This window comes from Gadus chalcogrammus, chromosome 7 (genome assembly GCF_026213295.1).
Source record: "Gadus chalcogrammus isolate NIFS_2021 chromosome 7, NIFS_Gcha_1.0, whole genome shotgun sequence".
NCBI lineage: Eukaryota > Metazoa > Chordata > Actinopteri > Gadiformes > Gadidae > Gadus > Gadus chalcogrammus.
Window position 1 is genome coordinate 6691675 of NC_079418.1, and position 23906 is coordinate 6715580.

The following is a 23906-nucleotide window of genomic DNA, read 5'->3' on the forward strand; positions in this document are numbered from 1 at the left end:
CACCCCCTGGGGGGGTCTGTGTGATTGGAGGAGGGACCCGTGAGACCCAATGGAGGACAGGTCAAAGGTGAACTTGCGAAGATGAGCAAAGACTCGAAAACCCCCGAACTAGCGTTTCTAATCGTTTGTTCCGATAAAAAAAGAAAATGTGACAGAAGAAAACCCAAATAAAGACACAAAATATGTCATCGTAATAATCATTAATGCTAAATAAAATAAAACTTTGTTCACAAATCTGCAAAGGGGGGTTCCGGATGCTGGGATGTTATCCGAAGACCCTATATCGGAGCGGTGGTGGGTTTGAGTCCCTGGTGCGGGTGTTTCACTTGGATCTCGCTCGCCCAGATCCGTCTATTCGTAAACGAGGGTCCAGGGGAGGGGGGCTTGCCTTGTACCAGCACACACTACGTCTGGCTCGCCAAGAGAGAGGCTGAGAGAGAGATAGAGAGCGACAGTGAGAGAGAGAGTGAGAGAGAGGGAGTGAGTGAGAGAGAGCGAGAGGGGGGGGGGGGGGTGAGAGAGAGAGGGTCCCCTCAGCGTACACAATACTGTTGTGTTCTTGGGTTTCGTTTTATTGAGAATCGTCGTCACAGGAAGACATGGAAATAAAACGTGTTTTTCGAAATAGGACACAATGTGCGGCAAGAACAAAACAATAAATCGTATGCATAAAAAAAAAAAATATCGGACAAAGGAAACATTCTGAAAATGTCTAAGTGCACTTACACCGCTCTGACTTAAGTCTCTCCGCGGACCGGTCCAAATAGAGAGGGGGGGGGGTGGGGTCGACGTTGTTAGTTAAAATGGTGCGTTCCACATGCTATAGTAGGAGAGGCTTGGGTGGGTCGGGGGGTGGGGGGGGTACAGGAAAACCAAAACATTTATTTCGGACTGATCTTTGTACAAAGCGAGGAAAGACCTACGAAGTCGGATTGTTTGGTCGTTGTCGTTTTTCTTTTCGTTTTTCAGACTTCGGCCGCTTTTTATCGGTCGGGATTTAGCTCAATTTTCCGTCATTGACCGGTTTTCCATTTCCGATGCGTTGTCCGCAGTCTGCACCATTTCCATGCCGACCGTGCCGAACACATACACCACACCCCCGGGGTTGGGGATTAAAGGTCACCATGAAGGAAAACAAAATAATGAAAAAAATGCGAAAAACCCGATATCTTTTTTCCAAATAAATACTACGAAAAAAAAGTGAAATCCTCTGTGGACGTAGAAAAAAAATGAAAGGAAAAAAGAAGGGGGGTAAGCCTGGGTTGTTTTTTTGGGAGGGCCGTGGTTGCCATGGTTGCCGTAGCACATTCAAGTAAGTATGTATGTGATGGGGGGTTCACATCGGAGGGGGGGGACGGGGGCGTGGCTTAGGGAATTGGGCGGGGCTAGTAGTTGAAGTAGTAATAATCGTTGTAGCAGTAGTAGCAACGACTAGCGGGACTACTGGGTTTGTTGAGCCGTGGTTGGCCAGCCACATGGCCCTGCCCCCCCATAGCCCCCCCACCCTGACAGCGCACGGTTCTGTGGTTAAATCCCCTTTTTCATGTCCTCGTTTCATATTTTTTTGTGGTTTTTTGTGTGTTTTTATCGGCGGTCAGGACTGCGGTGTGTGTGATGAGGTGGGGGGTGGAGATGGGCGGGGTCACAGGGTTTGAGGGCTGGGTAACGTTGGGGATGGGGGTCGGGGCAGGGCCTCTCAGAGCATGCCAAAGCCCTTGGCGTAGGTGATGGCCTTCAGCAGCCGCTCCCTCAGCTTCTCCACTGTGCCGTACTCCGGGAGCAGGAGCACGTTGAAGCAGGTGTGGGAGGTGGGCAACCTGGAGGGGGGGGGGGGTACAGAGACACACACAGTGTAAGTGGCTAAAGTAGGCTACAGGGGGTAGGCTAAGTAATAGGCAAAAGTGCTGGCCTTAAGAGGGTAGATGCTAGACTAAAGGGGCTAAGTGCAATGTTAAAAGGGGCTTAGTGCTAGAATAAAAGGGGCTAGGTGAGATGCTTAAGAGGCTAAAGGGGCTAAATGCTATGTTAAAAAGGGGCTTATTGTTAGCCCATTTAGCCTAGCACTGAGCCCCTTTAGCCTAGCACCTTAGAGCAAGGCACTGAGAAGATGAAACCACCCGCGCCCAGCCAAACCCGCCCTCCCTCCCTCCCACCTAGCCCCTTTTAACATTGCAGTCAGTGCTAGGCTAAAGGGGATAAGCTAAAGGGGCTAGGCAGCTAGGCTAAAGGGGCTAAGCTAAAGGGGCTAGGTGGCTAGGCTAAACAGGCTAGGTGTTACGCTAAACAGTATATCCATCACTAGGTCCTCCCATCAACACAGACATCATGGCCGGGGGGGGGGGGTATAGGGGCCCTTACCTCTCGGTGTCGGGGCCGTTCTTGGCGATGATCATCTTGAGCTTCCCCAGGCCGCCCACGGGGGCGCGGTCCGTCCCCGTGGTGAACTGCAGGAAGAGACGCTTCTGGTCGTCTCCGAACGAGTGCAGGGTCTCCCAGAACTCCCTGAGGGAGGGAAAGGGCAATTAGTGTATGACCTTAATGTACGCACTTAATGTACACACTTAATGTAGGCACGTAATATACACACTTATTGTGTGTTTGTACATCCTGGCACTTAATGTAAGCACACGTAAGGGCTAATTATGGTTCCTCGTCGACGCAACGCAAGGGGGTTACGGACCCCTTACGTCCTTTCGGCTCGCTCTGTGACCCCAACAAGGTCCTGACGTGCGCCTCCCAAATATGTTAACCGTGTGTCGAGGCAACGCAGCAGCAAGGGCTGTGATTGGTCCGCTCGCTGAAACCCGACGCAGAACCACAACAGGTTCTCGACTGCGTTGAAGCGTCTGCGTGGTCCTTGCGTTGCGTCGACGTGGAACCACAACTGAGCCCTTCATGTGTTGTGTTTATCTTACTTGATGATCCGGGAGTCTCTGTTATAGCCGCCGTCGTATTCTGTCGTCTCCTCCAGAGCCAAGAAGTCTAGATTCTGAGCGAGAGAGACAGAGAGTTAAGAGAGAGAGACACAGACAGAGAGACAGAAAGAGAGAGAAAGAGACACAGAGAGACAGAGACACAGACAGAGACATAAAGAGAGTGAGATGGAGAAGTTTCCTTCCTCTCTCAGCTCCCACTCCTCCGACCTCTCACCCCCTTTCCCCTCTCCCCCCTCTCTCCTCACCCGACTCCCACAGATGAGCAGCTCTATCTCCTCCGGTCTGAACAGGTACTTGAGCGGAGACTCGTTGGTGACCATGTGGAAGCCTCGTCTGAAGGCCTTGAACTGCTTCTCCACCGTCCTGTTCAGCACGTAGTCCGCGTACTGGGCCACGAACTCCTGCACCGCCGCCGCCACAATAAGAGTGCCATTAAAGAAATACAAATATGACAGAAATAAAAGAATGGCAAATATAAAAGTTCTCGAACGTTGGATGTTAAATCATACGTTTTGTTTCACAAAAAAACGAGATTGTCCGTACAGTCTCTAGTTTTTTCCTGTAAAATTCCGAGAATTGTACTAATCCTCAAGGTACGGCCACACTGAACGCATTACACGCGTAACGCGGCTACCCTGCCGCTTGATCATTGTGTCACAAAAATGGTTCTCGCGCCTACAAAGCTCGATGAGCACGCCCAAAACTTATTTTCCCCCGCTACTTTTCTTTTGCTCCGCAAACACGGCTGAGATCACCACCATCGCTGCGCTGTATTTGTTTGGGAGTTGGAGGAGAGTAGGAAACCCAAACGCCGTCGTGTTTGGGTGCATGACATCCTCCGTAGGCGCTCATAGCTGGGTGAGGAACTGGGGCCATGTTCGATGACCTGTTCGATGATACAGGCGCTCCAAATCAGCTGCGGAGCGCCTGTCCTTCGTCTCTATGCCAGTGACGTCGGGTCAAGCTCAACGCTGCTTGGCTATCGCAGCTAAACGTCACACGTAAGAGCTTAAAAAGTTAAATTCCTTGAACTCTGCGCGTAGGTGTGTTGGTCGCGTAGGTGCGTTATTTAGGTGCATAAAACACGGCTAACGCTCTGCTTTAGCAGAGTGTGTAACGCATCTACGCGCCTAAACCAATGGTTCCCTATGCAGAAATTATGATTTTCTACACGCGTAACGCGTTCAGTGTGGCCGTTTCTTAAGACGCTTTGCATAAAAGAGTGTTTGTGAGTGTGGTTGGGATACTGGAATTGCCGTTGAATGCTGGAATAAATGGGATGGGGGATGGCCCCATCCCAGTTAAAGCTAGGGTGGGCGGTTCACTTCCGAAGCGTGCTTCGAACCGTTTGTGTTAATCTCTCTTCGACGGTAGAGCGCCACGGTCGAAGTGAAGCGCGGCCTCCTCACCTTCCGGTTGTCGTTGGTGACGGGGATCTGGTCCCCGTTCTCCCGCAGGTCGTGCATCAGGGGGTTCCCGAACAGGTCAGTCTGGGAGATCTGGAAGGTGATCATCATGTCCTCCTCCACACTGCCCTCGTAGGAGAGCAGCTCTGTCAGGCTCTGGAACAGCACCTGGGAGACAGACAGACAAGATTCACTTTTACATCCTTCTCCTTGTGCAGCCATTTTATGTTGTTTACATAGTAGACCTACTGTCGTATCTAGAAAGAAAGTCATTTTATGCCAAACTATTCTGCTTCTTCAAATTTCAAGCTCCCAAAAATAAATAAATATATTAAACTGTTCTTGGCAAGAATTATTCCTTCTACTGTTGCAGGAGGAGAGACAGAGAGCAAGACAGAGAGAGAGAGTGCAAGCGAGAGTCAGACAGAGACACAGACACAGACACACACACACACACACACACACACACACAGGTCAGCCATGTTGATATGCAGCTGTTCTTTGAACCATTAGCATCTTCCTCAAGGCTAATGGCGCGTTTCCACTGCAGGGTGCGGAACGGATCGGATCGCAAAGGTGCGGGTCGGGTCGCGTTTCCACCGCCAAAAGTGGGCGTGACCCGGACTTTGCCGTACCCGTTCCGGCCCCATTCTCGGGACTCCTCCGTTGCGGTACCCAAAACGAGACCAGACGCCTGAAAGGGTCCCGTGAAATTCTAGCTACACCCCCCCTCCGTTGATTGGACAGAATCGTCACTTCCGGGTGACGCGGGGATAAAGACAAACAAACAGTAGCCTCGAGGTATTATTCTTTACAATTAACATGTCGCGTAAAAAGCTTGCTTGGGCGAACAAGGAGGTGGAGACGTTCGTCTGCATTCTTGGGGAGGAAGACGTTGTTTACGATGTTTACGTAGCTGCCGCGGCGATCGACATCCGGCCTACCACCAAGGGTACTGTCGGCAGTGGAAACGCAACCTCGGAACTGAGCTGGGCTATACCGCCCCCTCCCTACCGCACCTTTGCGATCCGATCCGTTCCGCACCCTGCAGTGGAAATGCGGCATAAGGCATCTTAGGGGATTTCGCTCAGACTTTCCTGGGTTGAAGTGAAACTTCAGCCTGCTTTCAGATCCTCACCGCCTTGGCTTTCAAATCGTTGGCGAGATTTTTGCAAACCCTGTCATGACTAACACACACACATCTACTTGCCATTTTATGTCGTTGAAATAGTACTGTAGTTTCTAGAAAGAAAGTCATTTTACGCCAAATTACTCTGCTTTGATGGGCATCAACTGCAATAAACTGAGATGTTTATTCAGAGAGAGAGAGACAGAGACAGAGAGAGAGAGAGAGCTCCTGAAAACAAAAAACATCCCGTAATAAATCCAACCCGTACCGGGTTGGAGTCGGCCAGGTCTCTGAGCGTCCCCTTCTTGCCCATGAGCTTGCGGTAGACCACCATGGGGAAATGGACGTCCAGGATGCAGTTGTTGTAGATGGCCAGGCCCAGCACGATGCCGATCAGAGTGTACTGCCCCTCGTTCTCCAGCGATGATGGGTTAAACCAGAACAGCTTGGTGGTCTCGTCGTAGGTGAACATGCCTGCGGACCCGAGATGGTATGTTAGAATATGCGGGCACTAAAATGGATACATACCTGGTAAAACTGATCTAAATGACTAATATAAAAAAATTCAAGTGTTTGTTATTTCATTGTGTCTATTTTATTTGTTGCGAGGGGGTGTTATGCAGGGGTTGCCAATTTGTTGATATTTCCATTTAGTGTTGGGCATGCTAAGGCTGTACGGCACATATGTCAATATCAAGGCCCGCGGGCCAGACACGGCCCTCCGCGACTTTTAAGCAGGCCCGCCAATAAATTCTGACAATCAATATAATGTGGCCCGTGCGCTGGTGTTTAAATTTACGTCCATGACAATACAACATTAAAACACAGGAGGCGCTGCAGCGCTCCGCTGCCACGCTCCACTCCCGCGCTCCACTCCTGTGCTCCACTCTCACGCAGAGACAATACAAACAACGTAAACGCTATCTGCCTTTCCAAAGGTTGCTAGCTAGCATAAACAATGGCCAAAAAAAGGAAAGTGGACAATGAATATCGACAATTTCAAGAAAGGAGGGAAACAAAAAAAAGCCAATGTGTCTCGTATGTCAAGAGTCATTGGCAGTTTTCAAAGAGTATAACATTCGGAGGCAATTCGAAACGAAGCATGAGCATTATGGAAAAATGGACATCGAACAGCGGTTGCAAAAAGTCAAAGAATTAAAATGCAACCCTCAACAACAGCAAAACATGTTTACTCACATCAACAGTCAGTGAGGGAGCTGTGAAGGCAAGCTTTATAATAGCGGAGGAAATAGCAAGAGCATGCAAGCCGTTCACAGAGGGAGAGTTTATTAAAAATTGCATTGAAAAGGTATGCGATGTTGTATGCCCCGATAAGAAGCAGGCATTTGCAGATATCAGCCTCTCCCGAAATACTGTGGCTAGTCGGGTGGATTAGCTGGCCTCCAACTTACAGACCCAGCTAAAAACTAAAGCCAAGGAATTTGTTTCATATTCGTTGGCTGCAGATGAGAGTACGGACAGGACGGACACTGCCCAGCTTTCCATATTCATCCGGGGGTTGGATGCTCAGTTTTCCGTCACTGAGGAACTTTTGGATTTAAAATCGATTCACGGGACAACTACTGGACAGGACATTTTCACACAAGTGGAACGGTGCATCAATGAATCAGAATTGCAGTGGAATAAACTTGTTGGGCTGACAACGGATGGTGAGCCTGCGATGTGCGGGGAGGTCCGTGGTTTGGTCGGTTTGGTTAGAGAGAAGATGGGGCACACGGGAGGAAACTTCCACAACTACCACTGCATCATCCACCAGGAAGCCCTCTGTGGAAAGCTGTTGGGCATGGGACATGTAATGACAGTTGTAACCAAAACGGTGAACTTCATTCGTTCACGGGGCTTGAATCGCCGGCAATTCAGGGCACTTTTAGAGGAGGAAAACTGCGCTGGTTGAGTCGGGGGAAAGTGTCGCTCGTTTCATGGAAAGCAAACAAAAGGTCATCCCCGAGCTTGAGGATGAAAAGTGGCTGAGCGACTTGGCGTTTAAGTGTGACGTAACGGAGCACCTCAATGCCCTGAATGTAAAACTCCAGGGTCGAAAGCAGCTGATCACTGAAATGCGAGACTCAGTAAAGGCGTTTCAAATGAAACTGCGTCTATGGGAGGGCCAGATGCGCTAAGGCAACTTGGCTCACTTTCCTACTTGCCAGTCAGTGACACAGTCACCATCCCATTCCCGACCAAAGTGTATGCTGACAAACTGAACACGCTCAAAGCGGAATTCAGCAGGAGATTTGCTGATTTTGGATTCGAGAAATTCAACCTTGATCTGTTCGCAAATCCATTTGCAATTGATGTTGACACCAGTGTTTCCGCTAGAAGAATCTGGTGCCGGGCATGTGACCGGGAAGGTTTCATTTTACCGGTCAAATTGGAAAAAAATCGGCCGGATATTGTCCGTGTTTATTGCACTTAAAAAAATTGATTGGCAGGCTATATAAAGAAGAAGAAGAAGTGTGTGATCATATTTTGATTCGCCATGGTTGTTAAATACCAGTACTCCGCAAAGCTTGCCGCTGGCTTTCCTTAGCTTGCCGCCGTTTAGTTCATAAACCTACGGTAGTCTATAGCGATCACTTTGAGCGAGTGCACGAAATGTAACAACTTATTTATTTTATCACACAGGCTACGCTACAATGAAAACCCTCATTGTTTTACATGAATTGGCTACTGCAGCATATTTAAAAACAATTCAAATGAACACATTCAAAAATATTTCTGCTCAATTTAAAAGGTTGAATCTCCTCGACTGAATGTTTGTATACAGCGCGCATGCTGTATGCGCGCAGGGTTGATGCGCTCCACTTTTTTCTGTGGAGAACCAGCGCCTTGAATGTTCCGCATAAAACGATCCGGTTTCGTTTTTGAGCTCCACTTTTTTCTCCACAGAAAAAAGTGGAGCGCATCATCGCCCGTTTCGGCTCCGTGTGGACGGGGCCTTATTTCCAATCGGTCATTCTGACCGGAGTCATTTAGAATTTTCGGTCCTCCTCAAGACCGGTAATTACCGGACAACGGGAACTCTGGTTGACACTGCACCTCAGCACTTGCAGTTGGAACTCATTAAATTGCAATGTAACGGTGCTCTGAAGACCCATTACCAGTCAATTGGGGCTGCTGAGTTTGCACCTCTACTCCCTGAATCAATGCCACAGCTTCGCCTTCACGCTGCACGCATCATGTCTATGTTTGGAAGCACCTACTCGTGCAAACAGATGTTCTCCGTAATGAAACGGTATAAGACATCCCACAGATCCCGCCTCACAGACCAGCATCTGGTCTCGGTATTGAAAGTGGCCATAGCAAATTACATTAAGCCTAGAATAGACAAGATCATTTCTAAGAAAAGGTGCATGTCTGGTAAGAGACATGCACATGCAGGTGTGTGTCTGGTAAGAGTTTAACTAAATAGCAAGCACAATGCCTATTTTGCTTAGGTTTGGCATTATAGGCCCTATTGTTGTCCTTTCAAGTTTCCAAAGTAAGCCATACAATTTGAGATACGACTTGCTGCATTGACTATTTTGCTTTATTAATCAGTTTTGCTGGTAACAAAGATCTTTTTTGTTGTTTTGTTAAAGACAAAAGTACTGTAATGCAAATGTGTTTTGTTAAATTGAGAAGTTATTTTATGCAAAAGAAAAATCAGCATTTGATAAATACTATTTTGCTTTATTAATCAGTTTTGCTGGTAACAAAGATCTTTTCTGTTGTTTTGTTAAGGACAAAAGTACTGTGATGCAAATGTGGTTTGTTTAATTGTGCAGTTATCAATACAAAAACATTGTTCAGCGCTTGATAAATACTATTTTGCTTTATTAATCAGTTTTGCTGGTAAGAATTACCCACACACATGGAAAAACTGCCCCTGATTTTATTCACAGCCCTCCACATGGCCCTCAGTTAGTTTGAATTTGACACCCCTGCAGTACGGTATGGACTAAAATGTATATCACGGTATGATTTGAGGCATAGACGGTAACGGTATTATAGCACAATAAAGGGCTCCAGAGTCCAGACTTATTTTTTTTAACTAGGAGCACTATGGCCCCTAACTGAAAATCTTAGGGGCGCAACCAGACATTTTAGGGGCACACACCGTTAATCAACATGCCAACCACATATTCACATTTCTACTATTTTCCACTGTATTACTAATAACTATTTTGATAATAGATGCAGAAATTACAATGTGCTGTTTCAAATTTATCGTCACATTTTATTGTGATTCTCATCTATCCCAACAGTTTCCAGGTTTGCGCATGCATGCGTCGACAAGTACGGAAGCGACAGGTTCACGGGAGGGCGCCCTCTTGTCATGCCGCTTGACAGGACGCTGAGCCTCCTCTCTGCCCGCTCGCCTCTCCATAGAGAATGCATTATCAGGCCCGACAAACGCCTCCCGTGTGAAAAGCCCTTTATGGCACCTGAAGCAGAGTCCTGCACTGGTTTCGGGTGACCCGCACACTTTGGATGAAACGAGTCGGGTTGGACGCCTGAACAGCGCAGGTTTTGCGATTGCGAGCGAGACTTCACCGGTGCTGGATATAATCAGGAGCGGAGGAGTCAACTAAAACCGTCAACAGTGGATGATGTGCTTTTTTTGCACAACAATCTAAAGCACCAAGCCAAACACCAGATAGTGTAATTCCCATCTAATGTTTCTAATTTTCCATTGGGTGCGGGTCGGGTGTCGATATCAATTTATAGCGGGTCTGGTCGGGCTACTGTCGGGTCTGGTCAGGCTACTGTCGGAACACGGGTCGGATGCGGTTTGAAGTATTGCGGGTACGGGCGGGTGCAGGGTTTGTAAAATAAGACCCGTGCAGGACTGACTTGCACTGGCAGCCTGGCCAAAGGTCGGAAGAACAAGTCAATAGTTTGCTTGCTCATTGTAATCGCACGTAGCAGGTTGTGAAATCTTTCTCCTTCGCACAGACGTTTACGCGCACTCGATAATCTCTAGGACCCTCCCCCTCGACACATTAGCGCCATTCCCTATCCTTCTTACACTCATTAGCCTGCTAAAGATTCCGGATTCATTGACGCGGCCCTTTCACGTTTAACGTGTAAAATAAAGAAGGGCAAATTTACTGGTCGCACATGCGCGACCATTTGGTCGCAGTCTGGAGCCCTGCAGTATGTTAATTTTATCTTCTAATTTGGATAGATAAATGTTTCTGAAGTGGTAAAATACTGGTTAGGCAGCTAAACGAAAAATCTATTCTGAAGTAAAAAAATCTCTGAAGAACAGAAATATTTAATAGTATGGATTTCTTTCTCCACTTGCTCGAGGAGAGGTCCTTGCCGTATCATATTGGCATCTCAATTTGGCTGAAGAGTGTGCGGGCAGGTAACGCTTACCTGGGATTGAGTGTTTTGACCATATCTTTAAAGCCCTTTCTATCGACATTTTGAAAGGGAACCATTTCCTTACACAGGTAAACAGTGATGAGGTTTCTCATCTTGTTCCACCGCTGGCATTTTTTGTCATAAGGACTGGCTTTGGAAAATGCCTTCGAAAGCGATGTCTGAGATGCAGTGACAGCTTCATGCTACCAGCGTCTATCTCGTACAGTGTGGAATGAGAGCTTGTGAAGAAGCAGAACCACTTCAAAAGCCAATGCAGGTCTACAAAGTCAAGCAGACCAAACAAACAGATAAACCAGCTATATGCTGAAACAAACTCCAGCAGTGAAAGTGAAGACACAGGACTATTGCGCAAGCATGTAGGCATGCCGCAACCGCGCCTGCGTTCTTGCGCCATACTGCATAAGAAGGCAGTATCGCTGTAATTTTCTTCTTGGTCGATTACGTGGACTAAGTCGAGATAAAACTGGGCGGAACGCAAAACGGAATAAGTAGGGCTGGGTTCAAATCGAATCGTTTATTCTGACTCAAATTGATCTTCATTTGATGGTTCTGATATAGATTTATAAAATCCCATCATCGATCTTTTAATGTAGACGTGCGAAAAAGCTGTTCAATTCACGGCATTAGTTCTATGAGAATCAATTGTATCCCTAACCGATAAAATTTATAATGAATCGAGATCGAATCGTTTCGGGAAATCAGGGGGGATACCCAGCTCTATCAATGATTCAATTTGGCTTTTTTACGACATTCATGACCTCCGCCCACGTATCTTTTTCGTGAAACCCGTACGTACTAGATCTCCTGCTTCAACAAGGGTTTAAGACACCTCAGGAGACAGATTCTACCAACGTTTTCGTTTTAGCGTTTAACGTTTTCCGTTCCGCTAGGTTTTAGCGTCGTATAGTATGCGATTTGTTTAATTTATTAAGTTCCTTATGTTCTGGATTATTCACTAAACAGGCAATAAATCATTCTATAGTCTGACCAACACAACATTGGAATCAGTCAACATATAAACTGCTCTTTCCTTTAGGCCAGGCCGATGTGTTGAGATTTATATATGCAGTTATTGATATATCTTTATTTAACTATTGAATTCTAGATGAAAAATGTATCTGAATCTTCCTGATCTCGGTGACAGCAACCAATCACAAAAATGTTGGTTTGATTTTGTTTAATCCATCAGCTCTTCACCACCTGTGAACAACATGAACCTCCTCCACCCACCTATGTCGACGTTGAAGATCTCCTCCACCACCAGCTGGAAGAACTCTTTTGAGACGCCCCCCTCGTCGACGCCCTGCTCGCCCTCGAACTCCACGTATAGCTGCTTCTTCAGGTCGGCCGGGTTCTCCATGGCGATCATCTCCAGCTACAGGGGGAGGGGGAGGGGGAGAGGCGTGAGAACGGCCACTTACTAAAGCTCACTACCACGAACACTAGAGATGAGGAGAGAACCGCCACTCACACTAGAGCTCACACTAGAGATGAGGACAGAACCACCACTCACTAGAGCTCACACTAGAGATGAGGACAGAACCACACACTCTAGAGATGAGGACAGAACCACCACTCTCTAGAGATGAGGACAGAACCACCACACACTAGAGATAAGGACAGAACCACCACAAACTATAGCTCACACTAGAGATGAGGACAGAACCACACACTATAGCTCATAGGCGTGGGAAAAATAATCGATTCTTCGATGCATCGCGATTCTGTGTAGAACGATTCCGTCTCGATTCTTAATAATCGGAATAAAAAAAAAAAAACATATATGACTTTTTTTTTTTTTTAATATTATATTTATCTTCAATGTGTTTTGGCCAATCAGATTTGTCTGGACACGATTGCGATTCAGCCTACGCATAGCGTGCACGTAAAATTCACAGCCAGACACAAGAACAACAAACAAGTTCTTATTCTTATAATTGACTAACAGCATCTTGTACTTTAATGACATAGAAAATAAAGATTAGAAAGATGTGTTGTAAGGCAAGCTGCATTGATTATTGCATTGTTCATTGAAAGTCATATTTGTGACAAAGCCTTTTCTCTAATAAAATATTAGACAAGGTAATTAATCTGTTGATTTCTTTAATGATCATCACAAAAGTAGGAAGTGATTAGCAAACTGAGTAGCAAATTCAGATATATATATATATATATTTTTAAATCCCGCATGGAAATGTTCATAAAAAGAAATGCTTCGAGATGCATCAAAAATCCTTTTACAATCGAATCATTGACCTCTGAATCGAATCGAATTGTGAGGTGCCAAGAGATTCCCACCCCTAATAGTTCACACTAGAGATGAGGAAAGTCATGAGAACCACCACTCACCCTAGAGCTCACACTAGATTAACGGATGGAACTAATGTTGGTTATGTAGCACTATTAGTTTTTTTTATTATTATAATCATGTACAGAAAAACAATATACACAATACAGAGGAAAATGTAAGGGATAATGCCCAACGTGTCCATTATCAGGAATTAATGGACGACCTGGAGGCCTGCCTCCATGTCGACGGTTGCCTCCGCGAAGGCCATTAATTCCTGATAATGGATACCTTGAAGGGCCTTATCCCGCATATAGTATACCATGGTCACTTGCAAACGAAAATAAATTAAGACCAGTCATTTATATTTGTATGCGTTTTACAATCCAAATATAAAGTTTTTCAAAAGCCATACATTTGTTTCCCTGGTAACGCCTGAGGGTTTGACTAATACCAGGAACAATCATACCCTCCCGTAAGGTTCTTATGCAACGGAAACGTTCTTCACTCCTCCAGCAAATAGGACGGACCTTAGCTACGACTTGGCAAGGGGAGGTATTCTAGTCCGCTCAGCTATGATCCAGAGAGCTAACGTTATGCAATGTACATATTTATAATTCGAATTCGTCCCAGCCTTTATACAGATACTCTAGGGCCTATAGCATTTAACCGCGTTGTCTGATTAACGTTTAATTAATTTTTCACAATTTACCAGCTCTTGTTTTGAAGACCGAATCACCGCGCAATTCGTTTCAATGGGAATCGAGACGGTCTATAATTTCAACATAAAGCGTACACATTTATAATTCGAAATTCGCCCCAGCCTTTATACCACAGAAACTATAGGGTCTATAACATATGCCCGCGTTTTCTGAATACAGTTCAATGCATTTTTCACAATATATCAACTCTTTTTGTAGAATAATCACCGCGCCATTAGTTTGAATGGGAATCGCGACGGTCTATACTTTCAACATAAAGTGTAGATAATTCGAAATTCATCCCAGCCTTTATACCACAGATACTATAGGGTAACATATAACCGTGTTTTCTGATTACAGTTTAATGTAACAGTAAGCCGACATCACTAATTAACACTGCAACTGCAAATTAACCACACTGATATAACCATGGCAACCGGTCAAACAAATGTTCTTTTTGCGATCATTCTTTAAATATCGATTGCTCCAGCCAGAGGACCGAAAATTAGCATTTCCCCATTATTGTCTTTCAAATGAATTTGAACTAACAGAAGCGAACGAGCGAAGTGGTTTGGCAGCAAGCCAGCCGGGTATATCCAGTTTGTTTCAGCGCCACGCACCACCTGACATCATTGATATCGCTCAGGTCCTACTCGCAACATAAAAATAAATCCACGCAATTTTTAGTAGTTTTAGGAGATAGGCCTTAAATTACACAAATTGAAAAACTCATAGGACATTTCCTTGTTGGAAATGTAATACCTTGTCAGATGACGTTTAATACTTTTTAATGGCCTTAATTTGGGCTAATTTCATTTACTACATTTTAATACCTTCAACAAACCCGCGGAAACCCTGGATTTCTTGCCAATGATCCATGGCTGCCTTTGTGAATGTCGGCACACATCGAATAATCGATTATTCGTTAATACCACCCACTGATTATTCGACCATGAAAAATTTGAGATATTCACATCCCTAATGAGAACCACCACTCACACTAGAGCTCACACTAGAGATGAGGACAGAACCACCACTCACTAGAGCTCACACGAGATGAGGACAGAACCATCACTCACTAGAGCTCACACGAGATGAGGACAGAACCATCACTCACACTAGAGCTCAGCACTAGAACCACCACACACTAGAGCTCACACTAGAGATGAGGACAGAACCACCACTCACACGAGATGAGGACAGAACCACCACTCACACTAGAGCTCACCACTGGAGATGAGGATAGAACCACCACACACACACTAGAGCACCCACCCACCCACTGGAGCACCCACCCACCCACTGGAGCACACACACACACACACACACCCAACCCCACACCCACCCCCACACCCACACCCACACACACGATGTGACTGGCAATTCAGCTGTATTAGAATCTCTCTTTGGAAAACGTAAACATGTATTCACGACACCGCTAAGAACAGCCAGAAATCAAGATTTTCATCCCTTCATTGTTTCTTCTAGCAGTCAGACAATCTCTTTCCACAAGTCATATCAGTAAATGTATCATCCGGTCTCGGAGTGCTTGAAATCAAATACAAGGTTGTTTACAAAATAGAGCCTGACCGATACTGGATTTTAGGGACGGATGCCTAAATTAGGGAATAAAAGATTATCGATATCAATATATCGGCCGATATTCCAAATATTGCTTGAGCTTCCTAAAACCATGTGCTAAACGAACCAATGACCTGCATTATTCCGTAACGCACAATTCAAGCCATGGCTCGGGATTCGGGGGAATACCGTCCGATAAAATTCAACCATCCGATATATTGTCCGACCTCAAACCCAAAACAACCACATCATCCCACAAACCCAAACTCAAATCCCTGCACAAAAAACACACTCAACCCTCCATAACACACGATCCGAACCATAACTCTGAATACTTGTCTTCCGACAAAATTAACCATCCGATGTATTGTCCGACCAACTAGGGAAGGGCATGATTAATCGAGGATCGACTAATTGATCATTAAGAATTTCGTCGATGACGTGAATAAATAAAATCGATAAAACGAATGCAAAAAATATCTTCACACGTTGTGTCTTTTTACAATTACCATTCGTTGTGTTGTTCAGCTGAGAAATAGTCCACCAAAGACTTTGACGTAGATTAGTAACGGGAAACGCTGGGGTTGATAAGTTAGCGGACTACTTTCGGAGTGCTAAGAAAGACGTGAACGATGCAAAAAAGAAAAAAACACTTTCCTTGACAGCGGTCCAGTTCGGTGTGCATAAAAGTACAGATGGAACAAATGCAAACTACTGCGAACCCCCTGTATTCCGATTGAGGCGTATATGTGATAATTTTCTATTCCGATTGAGCTGTTCTTACAAGTGTCCATGTAAACGCGGGACAATTAACGATACATTTTCAATGCATTTTGAATATAGCATATGAATAGTTAATTTTAATATAAACATCACTACAACCAACATCATCCCAAAAACCCCAACTGAAATCCCTGCACAAAAAAAAACAACACTTCAAATCTCTCCATAACGCACGATCTGAACCATAATTCGGATTTGGTCGTCCAATAAAATAAACCATCTGATATACCGTCCCACCACTGACCACATCACCCCACAAACCCCAACTCAAAGCCCTGCACAAAAAACATACTCATCCCTCCATAACGCACAATCCCAACCATAATTCGGGACTCGGGGGAATATCGTCCTATAAAACCCTCCGATATTTCAGACCGGTTCCAACCAAAACCACATCATCCCACAAACCCTAACTCTAATCCCTGCACAAAAAAACACTTCAAATCACTCCATAATGCACCGAGTCGACGACGCACAACCTACCCGTACGAGCGCGTCGTCGATGATGTGGTCGCGCCGCACCTTGAGCCTCAGGTAGGGGTTCAGCTGCTGACCCTGCACCAGGCTGTACAGCACCGTGATGCGTCGCTCGCTGTACATGCGGATGCGGTTGTCGTAGTACAGGCCCAGGTTCTTCGTCACAGCGTTGAGGATGAAGGGGCAGGTCATGAACGAGAACTTATTCTCCGTTTCCACCTTGAAGAAGGTGTAGTCCTTGTCCATCTCCAGCACTTCGTTCAGCGGCTCGTTCACAAACTCCTCGAAGGGGACCAAGGGTCGGCGGCAGTCGCTGGCCCGGACCCCCAGCTCTGTCTCGAGGGGGTCGACCCGGGGGCCCTTCTTGTTGCGCCGCTCCTCCCCCAGCAGCTCGTGGAGGGTCAGCTCGCTGGACTCGGGGACGGGCTCGTCGTCCGGCTCCTCATTGTGGCCTGTGTCGACCTCCCCGCCCAGGACGTCGGCGTAGTAGAGGATCTTCAGGCAGCGCGTGGCGCCCACCACTGCCTCGTCGTCGTTCACCAGGTTACGTCCGCCAAACTCATGGCTGATCACCTGCAGGGGTCAGAGGTCAGCTAGGGTTAGAGGACAGCTAGAGGGTCAGAGGTCAGCTAGGGGGTCAGAGGTCAGCTAGGGGGTCAGAGGTCAGCTAGAGTCTGCATAGCCTCTCCCCCTCACCCGTCTTACTCCCCTATCCCCTTTAGCCTATCCCATTAGCGTGTAAGTATAGCCCACTTACTTACAACTTCCTCTGGTTAAAAGCACCCACTAAAGGTAAAACCGTAACAGTGACTCCTCCTCACCTTGTAGGTGATGAGCTGCTGAAAGGTCTCCAGCATGCGCCGCAACGATGCCGCACCCTGCCGCGACCACAGCCGGGCAAGCTTGGCCAGGGCGGCCAGCGGCAGCTTGCTCATGGCCTTGCAGAACTGCGGCAGCGCGATCTCCAGGTACTCTGGGCTGTGCAGGTTGCTGTTCTCCATGACGATCACGAAGAGGTTGAGGTAGTTGGGGTCGCGCGAGTACACGTTGTGGTAGGTCAGGTCGCACTCCACGTTGGGCGAGAGGTACACCAGCGCGTTGAGGAAGGCCGCCTCCACCCGCTCGTTGGAGAGCAGGCGCGCATAGACCCGCCGCACCGCCTCCACGTCCACCGACACCTCGTCCGCCCAGGGCTGCTGCATTAAGGGGAAGGAAAAGCAGAATCAGGATTATTTTGGTCGAGGGTTAGAGAGGGAGGAGAGAGCAAGGGTGGAGAGAAAGAGAGACAGGGGAGACAGACAGACAGACACAGAGAGAGATGAGAGACACAGAGAGAGACGCAGAGAGAGAGTGAGAGAGACAGAAAGAAGACAGAGAGAGAGGGGAAACAGAGAGAGAGAGAGAGAGAGGGGAGACAGGACATGGCCTTAATGGGGTAAAGGGGGAGATGACGACTACGATTATTCAAACGGTTATTTATGTGTTTTGAGAAAACATTTCTCTGCAAAAAAACACTGCAAAGAAAATCATTAAAGACGATCCTTCACATCGAAAAGGTTTAAATCGAAAGGAATGTACAAATATGTATCGAGCTGTTCAATTTCTATAAAGCATTATAGAATTAAATGAATCAGAATAAAGAAAATAAAAATGAATTAAATGAAAATAAATACACTAAAAAAAATATATATTCATTTGGAGATTGTTTCACCAAAAACCAAAACCACGATCAAAGCCCCTCCTTATCTCCAAGCCCTACCTCGTCGGCCCCCGTGGGTCCTCCCCCGCCTCCCTCACCCCCGGCGACGTGCGACAGCGATGAGGAGGCGGGCGGGTCCTCCTCCATCTGGTCCTCCACCTCCTTTTCATCCTCGTCTTTGTCCTCGTCCTTGCCCTGGAGGGACTTAAGCTCCTCCTTGGTTGGGGGGGTGGTCCGGCGGAACGATGCCACCAGCCCCTCCGCGCTGGAGAAGACTCGCCCAATCACGCGGATCAGAGGCGAGTATTCGTCCTTGGCAGCGCACAGGGCCAGGATCTCGTACACCTTGTCCTCCGTCAGGAAGCTCACGTCTGGAGAGGGGGGTGATATCATGCTTTTTAGGGGTTAATATTTCCATTTGGGGTCACGACTAGAATAGGGTAACATGCCTGTATGGTAGCAAATATTAGTTATTATCCTCCCACTGTTAATTTCTGCAAAACCAATTTCTTTCAAAAACGGTCTGATTTGTATCATGTCGCGTTAAGGCCAGTGTAGGAGCGGTCAGTAAATCAACGCACTCATCCTTTAGTAGTGTCACAATGCGATCTTTTAATGCGTTACCGTAACAGCAAATAAATTAAACTCATCTTAAAACAGAAAACTCGCTTCAACTCGTAATGCGGTTGGAAATCGTTTGCCCTTCCGCTCTCTAGCCAAACACCTGTGCTGAGGTGACGTCTACATATAGAGTTACCACCCCCTGACATCATCATTGCATCATCATCATCATCATTTCACGTCAATGATCAATAGTGTTTCATTATAAGTTACTCACATGAATATAATAAATATGACATAGGTAAAACACAAATCAGTGTAATGGCTTCAACAGTCTGGTCGCTAATTGACCGGTATAGGACAATTCATACATTTGCATAGGAAGCATACACTCAAGAGTCCTTTATGACAATATTCAAGATTGACCATAGAATTTCAAAAATGAGCCAAAAAATAATCCAAGGTAGTTCCAATGGTCCATTTACAAAGTTCATAAAAAAAAAAAAAAAGGTGCTTGTTTGAGAAAAAGAGAAAAAAAGGTTGAACTAAGGTTTCAGGGTTCCAATAAGAAAAAAGGGCATAGGTAAGGCCTGTCTCATCAGGTCATGTCATGTAGAAGGCACAGCTTTGTGATGGGCCTTTCCAGGGTGCCATTTTGTGTTTTGATCTTGACCCGATGTACATGTCCTTTTTTGTCGGGGAAGGTTACCGTGACTCTGCCCATGGGCCAGGAGTTGCGTGGTGAGCTTTCATCAATAATCAGCACTATTTCTCCATACTTTAGATTCTTTTTAACCTTATTCCATTTCTGTCTCTCCTGTAGCAATGGGAGGTACTCGCGTGTCCAGCGTTTCCAGAAGCTATCAGCTATGTATTGGGTTTGTTAAGTTTCCATCTTCTTCTGGAATAGGTATCACTTTTGTCGGAGTCCAGGTGGAAGAGTAGGCTTTCGCTTCATTTGAAGCAGGTGGTTGGGTGTCAGAGGTTCTAGATCCTTCACATCCTGAGATAAGAACGTGATTGGCCGGTCATTCATGATCACCTCTACTTCACATAAAGCTGTTTGGAGACTCGTCATCCAGGGTCTGTTCCCTTGTGACGGAGTAGAGGATCTTTTTTATTATCCGGATGAGCCGCTCCCATAAGCCTCCATGATGAGGACCATAGAGTGGAATGAAAGTCCATTTGATACCTTCAGCGTTAATCGAATGCTTGATCCCTCCCTGAGCATCCCAGTCTGCTGTGATTGGTCAGCAGGCCCACTCTGTCGCATTTAGTCGAATGCTTTGCGTGTGCGTCGGTAAATTCACGCCCCTGAGAAGATGTAAACATTGCGGGTAGCCGGGAGGCAGGACTTCCGCACTTCAGCACCACCGACTTGGAACTGTTCCATGGAAGAAAAGTTTCAGCGCTAACGAGCCATTTCACACACACTTATTGAGAGGTGTTCTCGGTGGACATGAATACTCCCGCTGGCAGATTTTTCTGGCTTAGTAGACATTAAACATGCATACGTTGTCGTGACCGCCAGGGAAAACCACCTAACAACACTTCACCTCTAAAGTCCTCACGCACAAAGGGAGGTAAAACACCCTAATCGTAAAAGTAAACGCAGAAGACAAAACGACGCCTCGAGTCGTCACGGTTTCACTCCAAAATCCCAGGTCGAAGGTTAGAGGCGGCCCTCTCGCAGCCAACCAACACACCAACCAACACACTAGGGCTGCTTGATTATCGGAAAAAACATAATCACGATTATTTTGGTCAATATTGAAATCACGATTAGTCAAACGATTATTTTTGAGTTTGAAAACATGTTGCATTTATTCAGCATGTCTCTCCCAAAAAAACTTTGGAACTGAGAACTTTGAAATGTCGCCTTAGAAAAATACACAAAAAGAAATTGTTCCAATCTAAAATAATATACAGATATGTATCCGGCTGTTCTGCCCTTTCTATAATACATTTAAAAAAAGAATATATCGAAAAACTAGAAGACTAGTTAATTTCGTGATCGTTTGAAGCTAAAATCACGATCAAATTCAATTAAACGCACAGCCCTACAACAGACCAGCCAACCAACACACCAACCAACATGGGCTACACCTCACCTTTAAAGTCCTCCCGCACAAAATGCCCGCCATCCCTGTGGTTCACACGGCTGTTCCCGCACGCCTCCGCCCCTCCCCTAACCCCCCCGGCAGCGGCGGCGGCAGCCGCCAGTGCGCTGCTCTCTACGTGGGCCGAGGTGGTGCCCTTCTTAGAGGGGTGGGGGTCGCAGAGCGGTGCCCCCGCCTTGTAGAGCTCCAGCGAGCGCACTGCGGCCGCATTGTTGTCGGTGCGGAGGAAGCCGGGGGACGAGGCGCAGCCCACGTTGGAGCAGCCGCCATCGCCGCAGCCCTCGGTCAACTGGTGGTAGTAGCGCTCTATCAGATGCTTGGCGGCCGCCCGCTTCCTGTGAGGGGAGGGGGAGGAGGAAACGCGAAGTGTGAAGGGAGGGAGCAGGAGACTAACGTCAGGAAACCAGTGTTGCCAAGTTGGGCATGAAATCCGTCTCAATCTGGCAACACTGCATTAAACGCCACTTATGAAGGGAAGGGATGGGGGTTTCGATGAGTTTATATTTTGACGTTGTTATTCTATAAGCAACACAACAATGTAAAATCAAGGGTTGTAATTTGGAATATTATCGCGAAAGCCTCGATACTCCAAAATGAAGTTTCTAACTTTTAAAACAATGTAGTGAACATTCCTGACCATTACAGGCTTTATATAGGTCGGGGCCACAGTATCTCAGGAGGTAGATTGGGTTGACTGGTGACCTGAAGGGTGAGGCGTCCCTGAGCGAGACGCCTCACCCTGACTGCTCCTGACCAGCTGGCTGTCGCCCTGAGTGGTCGACGCCGCCGTCGGTGTGCGGATGTGTGTATGAATGGTTGGAAGTCACTTTGGATAAAAGCTTGAGCAAAACCACCTAAATGTAAATGTTAATGACTGAGCCTGAGGGTTAATTTATGTGGAATTCAATAAAGGGTTAAGGTTTAGGGTTGTGAACTGTCACAGACGTTTTTACTGGTCTGACACCACATCAGGCGAACAGAGTGAAGAGAAGTGTCACATGTTCTACAATACATCCATGCCCCGAGATGCTTAAGATATACACAGACTATCAACGGGAGTTGTCCTGTAAAGCAGTCAAACCTGGCTGTCTGTTGTAAACCAGCAAGAGGAGATCGCTTTCCAAGCATTGCAATATATGATCATATAACACACAAACACAAATGCCCACTTCTGTATGCTTGCACAGATACACAAACAGGCAGGCAGGCACACACACACAGGGAAGACACCTACACAAACAAAAACAGGACACACACAACAGACCGACTTGCACAAACGGAACACCCACACACACACACTTCTGTTTGCGTGCACAGCTACACAAACAGACAGCCGGACAGACACAAACAGACACACACACACAGACATAGAGAGAGAGACACACAAACACATACACACAGATAGACACACACACAGACATAGAGAGAGACACACAAACACAGATAGAGCCACACACACAAACAGATAGAGACACAGAGTGTCGTCCCCCCCCCCCACACACACACACACACTTCAGTTTTGTGCTTACATTCGGCTTGCTTCGGGGTTTTCTGCCTGAGTCTCGTCGTGTTCTCTGAAGGAACAGAAAAAAAAAAAAAACCATCCCATCAATCACCGTATCAATAATACATGTGTACGTGTGCGTGCGTGTGCGAAGATAACTGCAACAAACAGGCTTCCAATGACGCTCTGTGCTGTGCACCATCAGCAGCGCTCCCCGACACCCGTGCCCCGGTACCTCTGTGATGAGGCACCTGAGCGGGCTGTGCAGAGCCGGGCTGCGGGCGGGCATGCGACACATGAGCCGGTGTTTCACACAGAGCCATCCCCCCTCCTAACCCCAGGACGGGTACACATCAGGCCCAATAAGTCCCGGTGGTACCAAGTCATGAGCCGCGTCCAAACCCATTAAACACCCGCCTCACCTCGTAGTTTTCACCGGTGACGGTGATGCGGTGACACGGTGCTCACTGCATTCAGCCGAAGCAAAGTTGTCAGACCTACTAACAAACAAGCTGCCTTGCTAACTAGCCGCTAACAGGCGGATGCGTGTATGACGTTGAGCTGCGGCTAATGTTAACTCGCTAAGCTAACGGTCCTAACGCTAGACAACCATCTTGCATTTTGCTTTAATTATGTAACAATACCACTCACTATTGCGAGAAAAAAAAAGTGTCATATTATAAGTGCTTGATACAATATTTATTACATTTAAGCATTAGTTATTGATAATCTTATCAATAACTGTTGACAAGCAAGTTAGCCCGAGAGAGAGGCTAAAGCTAACGTCAGGCCTCCGCCATGAAGCCGCGGCTCTTTCCTGCGGCGCGTACCCACCGGTCGGACCCTCCCGCGGGGCTGCTCTCGGCCTGCGGTGGCGCACACTCACGGTCCTCCTTCTCGTCGGGATTCATACGACACTTTCTCCCGCGGTTGTTATTCTGTCGGTGCATGTATATTCCCGAAATACCGGTGAGTCCGTCCTGGCTGATAGGTGTTAAATATTAAATTAAAACTTCATTCAAGGCCTTTTTGTGGCGTGTTCTATCCTTTTTCTGATGTTTACCGCCATCTTGACTTCAGCAGTCAGCGGTCGAACCCTCGACCCACAATGCACCGCGGCAGGACCAGGCTCACGCTGGGATAAAATTCATCCTCTTTTCTAAACCAGTGTCTGAAGTACCCGAGATGATGTATTAACTCTATTCTGCAACTTTGAGTCAAGTCGGTGGATCAGGGTCAGAATTAATTATATTGTCAAACTATTTTCAATACTGCCAGACAATTCATGAATGCATTGTTAATAGATAACCACAAATAAAATACATTTA

At 46.7% G+C, this 23906-nt stretch overlaps 1 protein-coding gene across 2 annotated transcripts; it reads right to left on the bottom strand.

Moving 5' to 3' along the window:
- Positions 1-511: 511 nt before the first annotated feature.
- Positions 512-23696, bottom strand: LOC130386293 (ubiquitin-protein ligase E3A-like). 2 transcript variants are annotated; one of them, XM_056595116.1, is made up of 13 exons: positions 23001-23390; positions 22604-22648; positions 21066-21409; positions 18454-18764; positions 17516-17890; positions 16701-17267; positions 12096-12240; positions 5740-5945; positions 4346-4510; positions 3182-3337; positions 2916-2989; positions 2359-2502; positions 512-1817 (listed from the first exon to the last, which is right to left on the bottom strand). In XM_056595116.1, coding segments are annotated over exons 2-13 (2610 nt in total). In that variant the 5' UTR covers positions 22606-22648; positions 23001-23390; the 3' UTR covers positions 512-1696. The 2 variants fall into 2 exon arrangements, with proteins under 2 accessions (XP_056451091.1, XP_056451090.1); XM_056595115.1 differs by lacking the exon at positions 23001-23390 and adding an exon at positions 23413-23696 and having other exon boundaries at positions 513-1817.
- Between the last annotated feature and the right edge of the window lie 210 nt (positions 23697-23906).

What these genes read in the sequence shown, in the direction of transcription:
- LOC130386293 (XM_056595115.1), bottom strand. Translation starts at nt 23,528, where the DNA reads ATGCACCGACAGAATAACAACCGCGGGAGAAAGTGTCGTATGAATCCC. An exon ending in CCCGCGGGAGGGTCCGACCG is followed by an intron (nt 22,649 to 23,412) that starts GTGGGTACGCGC and finishes CTGTTCCTTCAG; the next exon opens with AGAACACGACGAGACTCAGG. An exon ending in AGCAGCTCATCACCTACAAG is followed by an intron (nt 17,268 to 17,515) that starts GTGAGGAGGAGT and finishes TGACCCCTGCAG; the next exon opens with GTGATCAGCCATGAGTTTGG.